The sequence below is a fragment of the Candoia aspera genome, chromosome 1 (genome assembly GCF_035149785.1).
Source record: "Candoia aspera isolate rCanAsp1 chromosome 1, rCanAsp1.hap2, whole genome shotgun sequence".
NCBI classification, from domain to species: domain Eukaryota; kingdom Metazoa; phylum Chordata; class Lepidosauria; order Squamata; family Boidae; genus Candoia; species Candoia aspera.
Genome location: NC_086153.1, coordinates 151,066,970 through 151,084,886, shown reverse-complemented (window position 1 = coordinate 151,084,886; position 17,917 = coordinate 151,066,970). Strand labels below are relative to the sequence as shown.

The following is a 17,917-nucleotide window of genomic DNA, read 5'->3' as shown; positions in this document are numbered from 1 at the left end:
ACAGAATGATTTTGCTTTGATCCCTGTAGCAGTTCCTGAATAATTTATCACAGGTTATTGCCTTAATTCTGGAGAGGGATAGTGCAATAAAGGCAGATGAAAACACTCCAGTTGAAACACCTTGGGGCCTGCTCATTCCTCTGACATGGCTCTTTTGTTGGAACTATTTAGAGGTTATTAAGACGTGTCTGTAGAATTAAGAGTATGCTGTAAGGATGAAGAAGACAGCCATCTTAATTCTAAAGACAAAGCACTATGACCCCTCACCTTTTTCTTGGCTGTTATTATATAGCAGAATTATGAAGGTAATATTATAGCTGCACCCAGAAGTACTACTATACTTAAAAGTCTATCAGACTTTCCCATTATAAAATCCTGTTTTGGGGTGTTGAATGGTATCTTGTCTAGCTGGCAAGTTAGAGTGACATAGACTATTAGTATATATAGTAATTTCATGTTCTGTGGGTATCCCGTCCCCCATCTTTGAATAACTTTAGAAAGGCATGAGATTGTAGTTTCGAGAACTTCATGAAAAATCAAGAGACTACCCCCTCACACAATCCTAGAAGGGTAATTTTAAGAATAGTTCTTTTTCTTTGTAGTTAGTTATAAGATATGAAACTCACTGAAAGTGAAAATGTGTTTATATATCTGCGCTTTGGCTACCAAAAATATCTTCGCACATTTTTCACATTCAGTCTTTAAGCATACTTTTGGAATTCTTTAAGGTGTACTACTGAAATGCATCCTGTTCCTGGGATGCTTTGTAACCATAGGTGAGCAAAAGTATAGGGTGTTTCCTATACAGAGAGTATAGCGAGTTTCCAAAATGCAAGATATTTATTGTTTTATGGGAAAGTATTATTTATTAACTAGATTTATAAGGCCACCCAACTCAAAAAATGTGAGTCTGGGCAGCGTGCGACAACAACAACAACAACAATAAAGCACCCCACCCCCACATAAAACTAAAACATATACAATATATAAATATAAAATATAAAAATGGCAACCAAGCATCGTAACAAAACAACCAAAATGGGACTCCACTCAACTGGCCCCTAATGCCTGGAGGAAAAGCCAGGTCATAATGGCTTTCCTAAAGGTGAGCAGAGTTGGGGCCTGTCATATATCTAGGGAGAAGGTAGAAGTTTTTTTGTTTTATTGTTTTATTCCTATTTCTATCACCTTTCATGAAGACCCAGTTGGTAGTGTGAATGCCAAAGGCCTATTCTCATTTTTTCTTCAGGAAATGCCACCTTGAATCTATACTTTTATGTGAATTCAGTTAAATAAATCTATAGCCATTTTAAAAGTCTGCCATAGGCTAGTAAATGGGTTATTAGTCCTTAAATGAATTTGGCTGCTGTAAATAACTGTATTTATATCCCTACTTTTAGGATGTTGTTTGCTCTCAGCAAGTATTTGTATAATCATTAAACAATTTTATTACTGTATAGAATAAGCAGAACTTTCTGGATAGTGGGAATGCCACAGTTCAATTGTTCTTTATGAATTTTTGTTCATTATTTTTACTTTGGATAAGACTGTTCCATATGTTTATCTTATTTGCTGTTATAAAAAGCTAAAATAATCCATTGGAATATGATTTCACTTTTTTCTCATATATCAAATATTGTCAAAAGTTTCTCACGTGGAAGGGATTAATTGATAGCTTTAAGCTAGTGAAAGTCTGATCATGATGATAGATACTGCATATGGAGGGAGAACATTGCATATCTTCCTAGTCTATACCCATAGAGTCTAGGCCAACTACTGTAAAGTTCTTCTGTATAGTTCTCTACTCCAAACTATAACAAACAGTTTGACTCCCTTTTCATGGATTTTAACCTTAGTTTGTATGGGCTAAACCATCTTCCTTCTCTGTAGCTGTGTCAATTCATTTGCCCAAATATGCTTTAGTTTTTTGGTCTTACGAAATCTTTGACTTCAAAGAGACAGAAAGTTGGAAGTTGACACAGATACTGGATAATAGTTGAAGGGAAATGGGACTTCTGTTCTGGAAATTATGTACGTTGATATACTTGGCTTTTGGAAAAGATCAGAAACATCTTTTAGAAAGAGAGGCGGCCTTCACTGGATTATTATTTTAATAAAGATAATCATTGGAACAAAAAGCTCTCTGAGGTATGACCTGGATAGTAGGAATAATTCAGAGTATCATCCTAATGCTTTTGAAAATGTTAAAGTAGCATATCCAGTAGTACCCTTTCTTCTGAAGGAGTGCTTTTGTAAATAAGGCTTATATTGATGGCTATTTATTTATTTATTATTCAAATTTTGTTACCGCCTGTCTCCCCCAAGAGGGACTCTGGGCGGTTTACAATAACATTAATACAATAACAATACAAGTTAAAATCCCATAAAAATAAAAAGAAGTTACAAATATAAAATACAATATAAATAAATATAAAAGCCAAGTGGCTCTAAAGATTTCAAAACGGTGGGAGGGGCTGTAAGGCACGAGCCACCACCAAGAGTAGCTACTCACCTTCCCGCCCCAGGCGAGATGGCAGAACCAAGACTTCAAGGCCTTCCTGAAAGTCAGGAGCGAAGGGGCCTGCCTCACCTCCAGGAGCAAGATGTTTCAAAGGGCGGGGGCCACTGCAGAGAAGGCCTGCTTCCTGGACCCTGCCAGATGAAATTCTCTTACAGACGGGGTCCATAACATGCCCTGTCTGCATGATCGGGTGGGGCGGGTCGATGTGATGGGGATGAGACAGTCCCTCAGGTAGCCTGTCCCCATGCCATGTAGGGCTCTAAAAGTGATAACCAACACCTTGAATTGGACCCGGAAGCAAACTGACACCAAGTGCAGCTCGCACAGTAAAGGTGTTATATGTGCCAATCTAGGGGCACCAAGAAGAGCCCGCACGGCTGCATTCTAGGCCAGCTGAAGCTTCCGGATACTCTTCAAGGGTAGCCCCATGTAGAGTGCATTGCAGTAGTCTATATGGGAGATGACCAGGGCGTGAGTGACTGTTCGGAAGGCTTCTCACTCCAGGAACAGGTGTAACTGGCACACAACCCGAAGTTGAGCAAAGGCCCTCCTGGCCACGACTGCTACCTGCTCTTCGAGCAGGAGTCATGAGTCCAGGATAACCCCCAAGTTACGCACTGGGTCTGTCTGGGGCAGTGCAACCCCATCCAGAACTAAAGATGACAATTTCCCAGAAGCAGAGGCACTGTCATGCCACTCCGTCTTACCAGGGTTCAGCTGAAGCCTGTTGTTCCCCATCCCCCACAGCCCCCAGGCACCAAGAAAGGGCTGTCACCACATCACTTACATCACCCAGGATGGAGATGTATAATTGGGTATCATCAGCATACCGATGATACCTCATCCCATGGTGACGGATGATCTCACCCAGTGGTTTCATGAGATGTTGAATAAGAGGAGAGAGAACCGAACCCTACGGCACCCCACAACGGAGGGGTTGAGGGTTTGATCTCTCGCTCCCTATCACTGATTGGGACTGGCCCTGAAGGAAGGAGGCGAACCAGCACAAAACCACACCGCCTACCCCCAACTCCCTGAGCCACCCCAAAAGGATACCATGGTCGATGGTATCGAAAGCAGCTGAGAGGTCAAGAAGAGCAAGGATGGATGCACTGCCACCATCCCGCTCCCGCCAGAGATCATCCATAAGTGCAACCAATGCAGCTTCTGTCCCATAACCAGGCCTGAAACCTGACTGGAAGGGGTTCAGATAATCCGTTTCATCCAGGACCCTCTGGAGTTGCAACGCCACTGCCTTCTCAACCACCTTCCCCAAAAAGGGGAGGTGGGAGACTGGACGAAAATTGTCCAGCACAGTTGGGTCCAACGATGGCTTCTTGAGGAGGGGGTGCACCAGTGCCTCCATAAAGGCAGCCAGCAACACCCCCTCTCTCAAGGATGTATTTACCATCGCTTGGACCCAGCCACATGTCACCTACCGAGCTGCCTTCACCAGCCAGGAGGGGCATGGGTCTAAATGGCAGCTGGTGGCCTTCACAATCTGGAGGATCCTGTCCACTTCCTCGGGTCCAAAAGGATCAAACTGTTCCCAGATAACTGGGTAAGTATGTTCCCCTGGTATCTCTCCAGACCATGCCTCACGCCTAGAGACTAACTTGAAGCGGATCCGAGCGACTTTGTCCTGCAGATGCTCAGCAAATTCCTCTGCACGGCCCTTTAGGTGGGTCACTGGGCTCACTTTCCCCAGAAGGGAACGAGTGATTTTAAACAGGGCCGTCAGGTGGCATTCTGCGGATGCAATAATTTCTGGGTGAAATCATCTGTCACCACGGGGTGAGGTATCATCAATATCATCATCACTTAGGACGGAGAGGGGAATAATTCTACATGTGGATGGCTGCTGTCTTAGACCACTCCTCCCATATATGGGCTGTGTCAGATTCTGTTGCCACTTGGACTTCTTACTTTTTTACTTTTATTGTATAATTATTTTTAAGAGTAATTTTATATTTATATATTGCTGTTTTAAATCAATTATTTTTATTGTAAACTGCCCAGAGTCCCCTGATGGGAGGAGATGGGTTGGGACAAATTGATTAATTAATTAATTAATTTTATATAACGGGTGGACCCAAGACTACTTACAGCCCCCAGACTGGTTCTTTGTAGCCCTGAAGCCTCCTTTGACTAATATTGCTGAAAATTAGAGGCATAATTTCCTATCATTTTGAGGCAGGTAACAGATTAAGAGTAGTGCAGGTTCTCCTTCCCAAAAACCAAGAAGGAACTAGCTCTTCCAACTTCAAATCACTGTACCACCCACTGGGCCTCTTAGTCTCCCCAGGTAGGCAAAACGGTTGCCCAGCCGTGGTATAAAGAACCCAGTATTCAGTACTCTTGTACTTTAAGGCTTTCGTCCTACCTCAACTACCTGATACTGCCCAGATGAGTGCGGATGAGCTATGTAGCAATTGACCATGCTGGCATGAGTCCAATACATCTGGAAGGCATCACGCTGAATAAGATGCTCCTGACAAAAAAAAAAGAATGGCAAAAAATGCAAAATTTTCAGGAGAAAAATGCAGAGTAGAAATGTTTGATTAATTGATTGCATCACTTATACCTCACCTGTTTCAGTTGACTCTGGGTAACCTATCTTAAAGATCCCCCAAACAGCAAAAAACCACAACTCAAAACAGGTTAAAATAATAAAACAGAGACGACAACAACATTAGCTAATTTAACAGCCTGTGAAATATTTATCACCTAAGGTGTGGTGAAAAAACATTTTTTTTTGCCATATTTCTAGGACTATAAGTTTTGAAACCATCCAGTACTCAGGTGGCAAGCTATTTCATGCACTGTTGCAGTCAGAGAAGGTCTGCTTCTTGGCTCTCAAAGTGCAGAGATCCAAAGCCTTCCTGGAATGATCTCAGACACTGGGCTTTATAGGGCAAGCTCACCACTTTGAAGTGGGTTTGAAAACAGGCACCCAGTGCAGCACCCACAACACAGGTATAATGCTGCTAAAACAGTTCTCATCCATCAACTCAGCACTAATTAAAATTTCCACATTACCTTCAAAGGCAACTTCAAGGACAGTCTGCAATAATCAAGCTTGGAAATGATGAAGGCAAAAGTAACTATTGTCAGGTCCCTGTGCTCCAAAAACCAGCCATACCTGAGCAAAGGTTCTCCTGCCACAGACCCAATTGTTGTGAGAGTCATGAGTCCAAGACACACACACACACGATTATGGGTTTGCTTCAATCCCATCTGGAATAAACACTGGAATTAACAATGAGCCCCATGGTTTCTGGAAGAACAGAAATTCTGTCTTGCCAAGATTCAGTCTGAGCTTGTTATACTCTATGTCATCCATTTCTTCGCAGCCTCCAAACTCCATAGAATCTCCTGCATGGTCCAGGGTAGAAATGAAGAACTTACCCTAAATTGACATGTTTTGTGGTGGTACCATGTAGATGTCAAATATCATGCAAAAGAGGATCAAATCCTATAGCACCCCACAAAGAAGTGGCCAAAGGTTCATCTGCTCTCTGCCCATGACTGGAGCCACCCCCTTAGGAAGGAAGGAATTCCATAGCAAATATCCACTACTTGCAACCCTTGCAGACAATCCAGAAGGATACCATTACTGATGATACTGAATGCCACTCAGAGGTCTAATAGGACCACGAGTGGCACATTTCCTCCATCCTGTCCACAAGAGCAGCCACCGCAGTTTCCATTTCATGCCCAGGTCTAAAACCCAACTGTAAAGAATTGAGATAATCTCATTCAGGATTATCCCTAACTTTCACTGCACGTCTTATCCAGGATCTCCTCAAAACAGAAGAGTTTGGAGACAGGGCAGATAGCTAACAGCCAGATTGAGCAGGGGGACACTATCAGCTCCTGCCAGGCAGATGGTACAATTCCCCTTCCTCAAAAATTCAAACACCTTAAATCCAGCTATACGTGCTCTTCCTGGCCACCCAAAGGAGCCAGACAGGGTATAGATCCAGCCTGCAAATTGCGTAGCTCATACTGCAGAGAACCTTGCTCCTTTGGAATCCACAAGCTCAAACAGGCCCAGGTGGCTTTGCAAGATGTCCCAGCCACCTCCTTTGAAACTGCCCAAATAGAGTCTAAAGGCTCATCCACTCCTCCTGCTTGCTATGACGGAGAGAGAGCCCCCTAACATTTGGAGAGGATGTTCTTATGACAAAACCTCACTATTAGCCCAAGCCTTGTGAGAAAACTAGGCATTTTACTTGTGTAGCCACTATGTTCTTTTGTGGGGTGATTGATTTGGGAATATCAACCTCATAGTGGATTTTTCAGGAGATTAATGTGCCCACTGGCACACAAAAGTAAACCTATCAAGTATTCACCTCTTAAAAAGCTCTGGAGGACTTGTATGCCAGTCCCCCTTTTCTAACATGTACAAATGCTTATTTTCATTACTGCACATTTCAGAGAAGCATAGTGCAGTGGCGTGAACTTGTAGTGAGGGGGTCAGTTACTTCCAGGACAGCGCAAGATTGGTATTTGTATTATTAGAACTTTTAAAAAACCATTATGGTTTTGTTTTTTTTAAAGTATGATTTCTAGCCGCAAGAAGGAAAGTAGCCATTTCAGCACTAGAAACTCATAGTTCAGGTTGGCCAAAGTCAGCATGTGGTCTGGCATTGGCCACAGACAGCAACTTGACTGCCATCACAAAACAAAGGTCCAGAAGAACCAAGATTGTAGCATGATGGTCCTCAGCAAACCAAGTAAGAGGATTCCTCCAGGCAGACTCTACAAGTGCCAAGGTGTGACATCTCATGCTGAGAACCAGAAAAGAGCAGGGGATTGTGACCTCTTGGGAGTGATTGTTCAAAGTGCCTTGCCAAGCCCATGCTTTTTATATCACTCTGTTATCAGCCCAATTAATAAGATGAATGCTCATTCCAATATACAACTAGCTGCAGAGCAGCTGCTTGAACCAAATCCCTTGATACTGTATTGACTACACAAGGGACATCCTTCAGGCTGGAGCTTCTAACCTACTTTAGGACAAGGAGGCAAAAGGGCATGCCAGGTCTGATTATTTCTCCTTAACAAGACCATGGAAGTGTGAGATCATTACACATGGACCTGGCATTCACTGACAACAACCTGAAGCAGCGAGCCTAGGAAGAGGGACCAGCACCAAATTGTTCACCCCCCTTCTCCTAAAACAACCAATCCAGTGCACCCCAGCATATCACCTTTTGCTTGACACTGGAGCAATCCATTTTACAAGCTCAAAACCTCCCAAAACAAAGTCAGCCTTGCTGTCTTGCCAATACTAATGGCTCCCTAGCCAGCTAACACAACCTCCCACCAATCATCTGCAGTTACTAGCAGTCCTAACCATATCACAAATCTCAGAAAATGAGTCTGGCATTACCAAACCCCAATTTCCCTTTTTCACAAAAGCCTCAGAGGTGTATAACATACCTCTTTCCCTAATTAGGGGGTTTTGCTTTCTAGCCCTCAAATTCCATGACCTTCCTCATTTCCTTCCATTCCTTCATAATCCATTCTTTTCCATTTTCTTTTGTTTTGGCCTTCCCCAAAACACTTTCAGATCCTCACGGAGCGTGGAGGTCTTTCAACCTACCTATCATCTCACTTGTTATTTACCAACAAATCCTAGAATGGAATACAAGTGGTGATGGGTGGTAATAACTGGCCACCAATAACTCTTTTTCCAGCAGGCATCCCTGGCCTCTGCAGTGATAATGGTGGTGGCTACAACCCCCAGGCAGCCTCATGGCAAAATAGCTGGACCCCTGCCCCCAGTATCACAAAGAGTGGCAGGAAGACTACTTGTGGCAACCAGATCTTCCTCTCTAGGAGTCACTCCCATTCTATTAATGGCAGTGGTGGAGGCTTTGACCACTCCACCATTGCACCCCGTTTTGAGCAGTCCAACTCTTCAGTTCAAAATCCACCATCTTTTCAGTTGCCCCACAGCTTCACAAAGGTGGTTCCTTGTACTCACTTCTCTCTTGCTCTGTGATTTCACTTTCTTTTGTATTCTGTTTTTCCTTTTCCTTTGACCTTCTTTGCAACTTCCTTCCCTTTCACTTCTAGTCTCCATATTCAGTGACTTCCTTTACCACTTCATTTTCACCATACACACTATTTATTCACTTCATTTTCACTTCTTCACATTACACACTTGCTCCATAATCTAATGGAGATGATTTACTTGTAAACTCGCTTCATTGCCCTCTTCAGCTCCTCCTACCTGTCTCTTTCCAGTTTCTGCTTTCATTCCTGATTCTCAGGGGGTCCAGCCAACAAAACTAGACCAGTATAAAAATGATCCTCTCTTCTCTACACCTAAAACCTGAGTGGGGGAACCTGTTACTAGTGGGATATTCCTTCATGCTGAGGAGCTCTGCAGCTGTGTTGCCGTCTCAGTTCCAGATTGAAAATAATATGGCTTTCAGTTGCTTTTCCTGAATTGCAGTTTCTAATTCTATAGTCTTGGGGGAAAGCAGAGAACTATGTATCAGTAGGTATTTTTCCATTGCTGTGTACAGTTTGAAAATTTCATTTGAAAATTTCATTTTCAAACCTATTATCTTTGTCCTCGTAATTAGAAATTTAGTAAAAACAAACTGTCATACTCAGATTTGTCAGATAATAAAGTTGTTAGAGTTTCTGTCATTGGGGCTTTCTGTGGATTCATAGGATTTAATGAAAGACACAATGCAAAAGCAGTTCTTATGGATTTTTTTCTTCTGTTTTATTAAACCAAACAGCATCTAAGTAAGTAAGCTACTTTCAGTTTTATCACATTTCTTAGAAAGAGTTAGCAAGAATTATTTACTGCTAGACAAAGCAGAGTTGTCTCCACCTCCTTCTCCTGGCCACAAAAACTTTTTTTCCTGTACTCAAGATTGCAGCCTAAGCTTGTTCTAATTGCATATGTTTTCAAACTGTTTTCTTAAATTAACGTACCTTTACATGGCTATTTCTAATTTTCTCCTCAGAAGTAAGGAAGAGCTGAATATACTGGCATCAGTCTTTGTTGCTCAGACTGGCACAGGCTTTCTCCCTCATTTCTGGCTGGCAGAACACCTTCATGTTCTGTCATGTTCAATCCCAGAAGGATCATCTGTGAAGATAGACGAAGTTCTACAGTGAATCCTCCTCTTTGTTACTATCAGCTGTCCTTTCCTACATCTAAAAACCCATCCCCCTTGGCTTTCTCTCATACAGCAGCTCAAAAGGGCTGAATCCTGTGGAAGCCTATGGTGCTTCCTCCTCTTCATCTTCAGAGTCTTCTTGTCAACCAACAACTTTCTTCAGCAAACTTCTCTGGACTTGCTCTTATACCAATTAGTCTTCAATAGTATTATAACTCAGTCCAATGTAGGTTAACCAGCCACATTACTTTATACTAAAATAAGAAATCTTCAATAGGTAACGCTGTCTAGATCCGTTTTAGGTTGTGACAGCCAATTATAACCCCTCTAGCAAAGTTCTGCTTCCAGTCCTTCCCAGAGTTCTTTTTGATGTTCTTAATATTCCACCTCAGCAGCTTCTCCTTCTCCTTCTCCTATGGGAACATTTTCCTGTGAGAAACTAAGCTATCTGCTCCACTCTTCTACATAATCACGTTCATCAAAACAAAGTGCTTGTTTGGGTGTCTGTGTGGATATGTGAACAACCAGCAAGAAACCATGGCTGAATGCAGAGTGTCACAGACTTACACTTGTATAGTGCACAGCGGTTTTATGCCTGAGAATTAAGTTCCATGTAATCTCATTTTATAAAGCTCCAGGAGAGCTCATTTTGATGTAGTATGATATTGGTTCACTATATTGGCCAGAACACCTTATCTAGTCACCTTTCTTCCTTTGATTGTTGATGTTGACATTTGGCAGTGTCCTTCCAATTTCTCTTTTTTCCCATCCAGAGTTATGGCTGAATTTATATAATTGGCAAATTCTGGATGAAGAAAACATTTTCTTTTGTAACTTAAAAAAAACAAAAATTCTCAGTGTAACTATTTGGATTGAATAGTGTTCACTGAGATGAAACAGGGATTTTTCACATCTTATATGGCATGTTACTTAAGTATTAACCTAGATAGATTTTCCTATGCTGTTATCATGAATTAACCATGCTAGAGAAGTAAGGTGATCTAACATAATAGATGTTTCTAATTAGGAATGACCTATGATTAAAAACTAGTTGGGACCTACTGTAATAAACATAGTACAAGCAAATTGTGCGTATCTTACAAAAAAATCGTAAGATTTCCTTCTCATTCAAATAATTCCTATGTATGGAAAAGTCAGTATGGTAGTAAGACTACCCATACTCTGTGATCATAATACCAATTATCATTCTTTTCTTTTGAGGTTTCTGAAATTAAATAGCCAGTTCTGATAGCTTAACTGGTTATTTAGAACATCTGCAAAAGAGAAGATGCCCATGAACCTTGAACTCTATGATTTTTAGGACATGCATACTAAATAGTTTCAGCAGCTGTTTAATAACAACAGCCAACATTTAAAAATTGAAAGATTTTATACTAATATTTTCAGTGCATTTATTATTAATGTGTTGAATATACTCAGTAATATTTATGGAAATTTATTCATGTTTCCTGCTAATCAACTACTTTTAGTTGAAACATAAATGAACTAATGCATTTTCTTCAAATTATTTTGAGTGATGACCAAGTTAGAAAAGTTACATCTACAAAAATCCTCAATTTAGCAAGAAGGGGGGAAATGCAGTATGATTTCATAAATACGTATTTTGAGCTTTAAAGTATTACATGATTTTATATCTAATATTTAAACTCAGTTACATTATTCTCTGGAAACCTTTATTATATATTTGTAAACATTTGGTGAATATTAACATTTAAGAGGGAGACTTAAGCTCTAACACTCTTTAGAGGGGGGAAAAGACATTTACACTAATGAATTAAAATCAGATATTGTGCTCATTATTGGCTGATCATTACTCCATCTGCTCTGTGCTAACGTGAAAATCAATTACTGTGTTTCTTTCCCACTGACAGCGTATGTTGATCGGACTGGCAAGAGATCTTCGAGGGATTGCCTTTGCTCTGAACACAAAGACCAGCTACACCATGCTGTTTGACTGGATGTATCCTTATTACACTATGACAATACCAGCTCTGTGCACAGAGGGATGCCACGTCCTTTGCATTCGTTTAATAGTGTGGCACAGTGGGGAAGAGGAAGCAAAGCTAAACGAACTAATGTGTAATCAGCTAAAATTACAGTACAGTTGCACTCATGCCATTAACTGGGAAGGCAACATTTGGAGAGAGACCACAAAGAGGTCACTTTTTTGGGTGGGGGGTTATACCACACTTAATCCCTAAATGTTCTCCTGCCTGTTTGAAACCCTGCAGTGCTTTAATAATTCTATAGCCCTTTAATTTACAGTGTGTTATGTCTCTGCTTAGTTAAAGTATGCATAAGTTCTCCTATTGTATACTTAATTTTCTTATACTTATTGCAGGAATAATATTTAGATGCATTGATTTCATTTGGTGCTGTGAGGTCTCACATTACATCGTAAATGATTTAGGCTAGCAAAACATGCAAACTTATTTTCCGTTCTCTGTTTTATTTTAATAGAGAGCAAAAAATTGTTTATATCCTACCAATGTTGGATTATCACTTCTCTAGTTAAGAGCCAAGGTAATGATTTGTGTACCTTGATTACTAAGTTAATATTAGTTAGTACGTATGACTTTCAAGAGAAAAGGGATTATACGTCTCCTTAGAATCTTCCAACTGGTCTCTCTCAATGAAATCAACAGAGCTTGTATTAAGTAGCACTTTATCCATCTGGACCTCACATTTACTGAGAACTTCAAAGAGTAGTTTAGATAGTGCAAAGTGTTCTATTCCGAATTTGTTTGAAATCACCTCAAACAGTTTTGGGGTGTAGGTTTTCATTCTCATATATACATATGAAAACTCTTTAAAATAAGGCCTCCTTCCGTAATACTAAAATTACTTTATTTTAAAGCTATTACGAAAGCTTTATTTTAAAAAACAGAAATATAAACACTAAAAATAGTGTAGAGAAATGATTTAACAGCAAAATGAATATAAAACAGTAAAAGATGCACAAGTCTCCAGGCACTGTAGGATATATATTTTCTGTTAAACAGTTTTCTTCCTATTATTACCTCAGATGAATAAACGTTTATAAGAAACTAAAAGAATAATAGAATCACTTGTATCTGCCTTGAATTTTCAGTTTGAATAAATAGCTCTGAATGTTTTTGTCCACTAGATGGCAAAAATGAGCAGAATCCATAGTATTTTTTCGTTGATCTTTGACCTAGGAATCATTACATATAGGAAGGGTTCTCTGTTAGTGTTTAGAAGTATCTAGCCAAGCAAGCAGAACAGTAACGTTATCCTGCAAAATGGGATTGTTTGTAGCAGGCTTGCTTATACTAATTGGGTTTCCATAACAAATCAGACTCCTTGGAAAAAGGCCAAAGGCTTTTCATAATTGTATTGACAAGAAAATGAATATGATAAATGGTGTTCATTCAGTTGAGAAAAGATTTATAGTTTCTCCCTCTGGGCAAAGGATGAAGAGCAAATATGTGTAATAATAAAAAAAATCTCTTACAAAGTTGTAACAAATTTGATATCTCATAAAGCTTTATTAAAATATCACAAAATATTTTAAAGGCATGATAGTAAGCCATAGGTTCTGTTTGGTATATTCTTGTATGAAAAGAAAAATAAGAATGTGGAGTTAAAAATATAAATATGAAAGTCATACATTTCTCCTGAAATACTGATATGTCAAGCTGTCAGTGATTCAGGTGTTCCAGTTCAGAAGTTGATTTGTCTTGGTTAGTCAACAGTAGGGTATATTGGCTGTATAGAGCATGCCTAAATATATAAGAGCAATATTTTTTTTATAAAAGCATGTGGAACTGAACCTAAAAATTAGAATGCAGTGACTGAGATATTTTTCCATAATTGTATAGTTCCATATTTCATTTAATAAGCTGTATATCCTTGGAGGCTCTAGTTACATTCAAAATGAAGAAAAGCTTTGCTATAAACAATTTAACTCTCTTAAATTCTGAAAGTTCCGGTAACACATGGCCAACATAGCAGAATAAGGCTCAGAATCAGCACAATGGTTGGAGGAACTGGTAAAACATTACTTGTGATTAGAAAAAGATAGGTCTGTCAGTCATATGACTCTTTTCTACCTCTCTCTTACCATTTTCCATGTATGAAAAAATACATATTTCATGCAAACAGCTTTCTTTTTCTTTCTTTCTATTTCTGTAGCCTTTCCAAATGTTCAGGAAGCTTTAGGTAAGGTGCAGGTTTTGTTCTAGTCACTTTATTTCAGAGAACTATAGAATAGGTAGGTTCACACAATGCTAAACCATAATGTAGTTTAGTTTTGGCTTAGTGTACTATGTGAACCTATACACCCTGGCTTAGCGTTATAGTTGTTACTGTCAAGAAGTTCTTCCTAATGTCTAATCTGTATCTCCATCCTTGAAGTTTCATCCCATTAATTCTAGTCTTACCCTTTGGAGCAAGTGAGAATACATACATCTGGCCCTCTACAGTGTGATAGCTCTTCAGATATTTGAAGACAGCTATCATGTCCCCACTCAACTCTTCTGCAAGCTAAACATACCTAGGTATTTTGACCATTCCTCATAGGACTTGGTTTCCATTCCTTTCAACATCTTGGTAGTCCAACTCTGGACTTGTTCCAGTTTATCTGTGCCTTTTTTAAACTGCGGTGTGCAGAACTGAACACAATACTCTGAGTGAGGCCTGAGCAAGGTGGAGTAGAGCAAGATAGTATTCCCCATGATCTGAACTCTATGCTCCTCTTGATGTTTCTCAAGATGCCATTGACCTTGTTTACTGATAGAGCTCTCTGGTTCCTCTACCAAAGGAATGATCTTTCAGCATTGACTGGGTGTGAATGGCAAGCAGTATACAAATGGTTTTAACATTAACTGTTATAGGAATGCTTCTTTTCTGGGCTTCTGGCATATGATGTTAGGGTGCTGAAAGTATTGTTATCTTAAGTTTTCTTCATAAACTTTGATGACAGTATTGCTTGTGATCAAATTAAAACATTTGGTGGTGGTGTACTTTGGTGAGAATCATTTGCAGTTAGTTAGACTATGTGGATAAAATGGAAATCCCTATATAACTTTGAGCTCCAAGAGAAAAGGTGAGATATAAAAATAGAAAATTTAATTAATTGAAACTGAACATCTTACTGTAAGAACTTAATGGATATGCAGCTATAGAACAAGGTCTTTCAGTGTATGTTAAATCTCTCTTTAAGCATTTTGGCTTTGATTTAGTGAAAATGTATAGCAACTAAAGAGGCCCCAAATTTTAACCGTGTTTTTAAGCTTTGAGCTGTATGTGATGCATGTCATTTATTTTGAATCTTTAACATAACTTATAAAAGCTACCCATCATATCTTCCCATTCTTCAAACAGCTGTTGAACTGTGGTATCGTGAACCAGCATGTACAACTCCAATCTTGAAGCTTATGGCTGAGATGATGCAAAACAGGTACAGTTGTTCTTGTTTAATTGGCTTGATAGTTCCCTTAACTATCATCAACTGCAGGATTTGCCTCAAATAAAAACTTTGTATTACTAGAAACCATATTTGTGGGGATTTTTGTGTAATCAAGATGATGCTGAAAAGCTGCTCTTAAGGCTACATTTTCATAAACCTTTTCACATTTTAAACTAGTTAATGTAGCACAATCATATGCAAATTCATTCAGATTAAGTCCCATAAGTTTGATGAAACTTAAATCAGACCTGTGATTTTATCTGCACTTTTCTGATCCTTTCTGTTCTAACTCACTCCAAGGAAATGATAAAGATAGACCATCTTGCTGTTCTCCTTGCCAAGATACTTTCTCTGGACTACCATGAATCTAGAGAGATGTGCTACAGGAAGCAGAGCCCAAAACAATTAATGGGCATCCTCCCATGATTTCCTTGGTGGGCATCCATACAACGTGGACACCCCCCTTTAAGAAAGGGAGCCCAGTCTACTCCAGCTCTGTGAAAATATCTCACCATTAGAAAACAGTGCACAATTTACTGCATAATTCCTACAGAAGTGTCCAGCACAGTTATCCTATCGTCATATGAGCAGCAGCTGTTTTTCCTTTTGTGAACTTGCCTTTCAATCATTGTCTTACAGTTTTTAATGGGTCACAAAATGGTTAGGCTGAGAGGGTGCAGTTTAGAATATAGTCACTGAATTTGTACTCACAATACTCCCGTAAACTAAATGTGCATTTGCAAATATATTTGAGTTTTTTTTTAAAGGGAATACTACATTTAAATGATTGAGCTAGGAATCAAAATTGAAATCAGTTTTTCAGTATTCTAGTCAGTATTTATTAGTTTAAGTCAACTCAATCTATAAACTAAACATTGAATGAATGTGTTTTAAATATAACACATCTTAAATAGTTACCAGGTGACTGGATGATTTTAATTTTGGGTGATTTTAACATTAACCCATATTAAGCCCTTCTGAAGAGGCTTTTAAAAGGAGGTTTGTTTGTTTGTTTTTAAATTTACGATGTAGCTTTAGAGAAAAAGGTACAAGAGGCACCTTTACAAATCCAAACAATGCTAAACAAGACAAAGAAGTATTAGTAGATTAAATCTTTAAAGGAAGGAAAGCTCATTGAAATATTTTGCATATTCATTATATTAATTTACCTATTGGTATTCAGAAAGTCTGTATTGTTCCCATTAGACAACATCATTGGGGATGAGTTTGCTTTTTCTTGAGTTGTGTACAGCATTATATTTTACAGGTTAAAATGCATAATACAATACACTTTGACATGGTGGAAATGTGTTACAGAGTATTAAATTGTGCATTATGATAAAATGGGGTTGCTTCCATTATTTATATCTGCCAGATGTTACTATTTTGTGCTTTGTAGAATAGAACGTATTATAAAATGTTTCTGTGTAGCACAAAATCCTAGCCTCTGTTAGGGAAGTCAGAATTTCTGGAATTTTCAAAGCATTTGTCTAGTTTGTCCATCTAAAACAATAGGACATTTTCGTCCCATTCCCTCAGGAAATATCTGAAATAGCAAGGGAACACGTGGAGAATAGCCTATGTCTATTTTGACTTTGAAATACATGTATTTCTTCCTTCCTAATAGTTTTTCTTTTGCAACAAGCCCACTTGTCATATGGAAGACAAAAAAAAACTACCTAACAATTTAAATTGAATTACTTTCTTAGAAAGTGAATTTTGCTTATTAATTAAATATAGTTAATAGGAGGCAAAATTCACTTTCTAAGAAAGTAACAATCCCAATTCTAAAGTGTACAAGTATTAGTGCTTCATAAAAAAATTTTATGACCGCTACGTTCCAGAACGAAACCACAGTAATTAAACATTTTGCCTAGTTATTTATATTAAGTTGTGTCTCAAGAGTAATGTGTCTAAGGTTTGATCGTTCTGCTCTTGACATCATTTGCCTTTCTCATTGCTCATGATGTGACACCCTTTAACATCTGTACGTGCTTCCTTTTTATCCCCAGATCCTAAACAAGCTTTTTATCCTTATTTCAAAATCTTGTGTATTTTCCTTCCCCTGTCCACTTGAACATTTTGAGGCATCACCTGATATATCCAGCTCTACTATTACCAACTGTCCAAAGATCTCCTGCTATCTGAAGCAATCTTATTCATGCTTCTTCTTACGATATCCCAAAATGCCACAGCTCCCTCACTTCCTTCAAATCAATTCAAAACTCACCTGTTCCATGAAGATTTTCAAAGCACTCCCTCACCACCATGCCCACCCCATCACCTATTGTTAACGAAGCCTTTAGGTACAGAGAACAGAAGTAACAACATCATCTTCCTTGGTTCATCGTTATCTCTGTTCTGTTCCCATTCATGTTATCTATTTTGTTGCTTTTTCCTAGGTGGTAAGCCCTTGAGAGCCACATTTTTATTTGTTTGTTTCTTTGTTTGTTTATCTATATATGACATTATATAACATACAACTTTTTCTCCCTTTGTCAAGGTGATTGTTTCTAATTCACTTTACCATGATATCCATGCAGGAAATCCAACTGTATTACTTGCTAAGCTTCACAATCAATCTTGTGGAGCTAATTTATATATTAAGGTTGATATGAAACATTCTTCCTGTCTTGTGGGAAGTGAATATTGCCTTTATTTTCACCAGTCAACACCCACTTTATTTATTTTTAGACTTAAAGGAGCTGTATCTTCCCTGGAGTGCAAATGAATGCTGGTAAAATTTTGCTGGATACGTGCAGGTTGAGTAGTCAAGCTCAGATTCAGTTCATG

At 38.9% G+C, this 17,917-nt stretch overlaps 1 protein-coding gene across 2 annotated transcripts in view; it reads left to right on the top strand.

Moving 5' to 3' along the window:
* RANBP17 (RAN binding protein 17) overlaps positions 1 to 17,917 on the top strand; it is a 227,276-nt gene that overhangs the window by 157,081 nt on the left and 52,278 nt on the right. For both annotated transcript variants that reach the window (XM_063315799.1, XM_063315806.1), the window contains exons 20-21: positions 11,565 to 11,653; positions 15,008 to 15,115. In XM_063315799.1, coding sequence (XP_063171869.1) covers positions 11,565 to 11,653; positions 15,008 to 15,115 — 197 coding nt within the window. The remainder of the gene's footprint in view (positions 1 to 11,564; positions 11,654 to 15,007; positions 15,116 to 17,917) is intronic.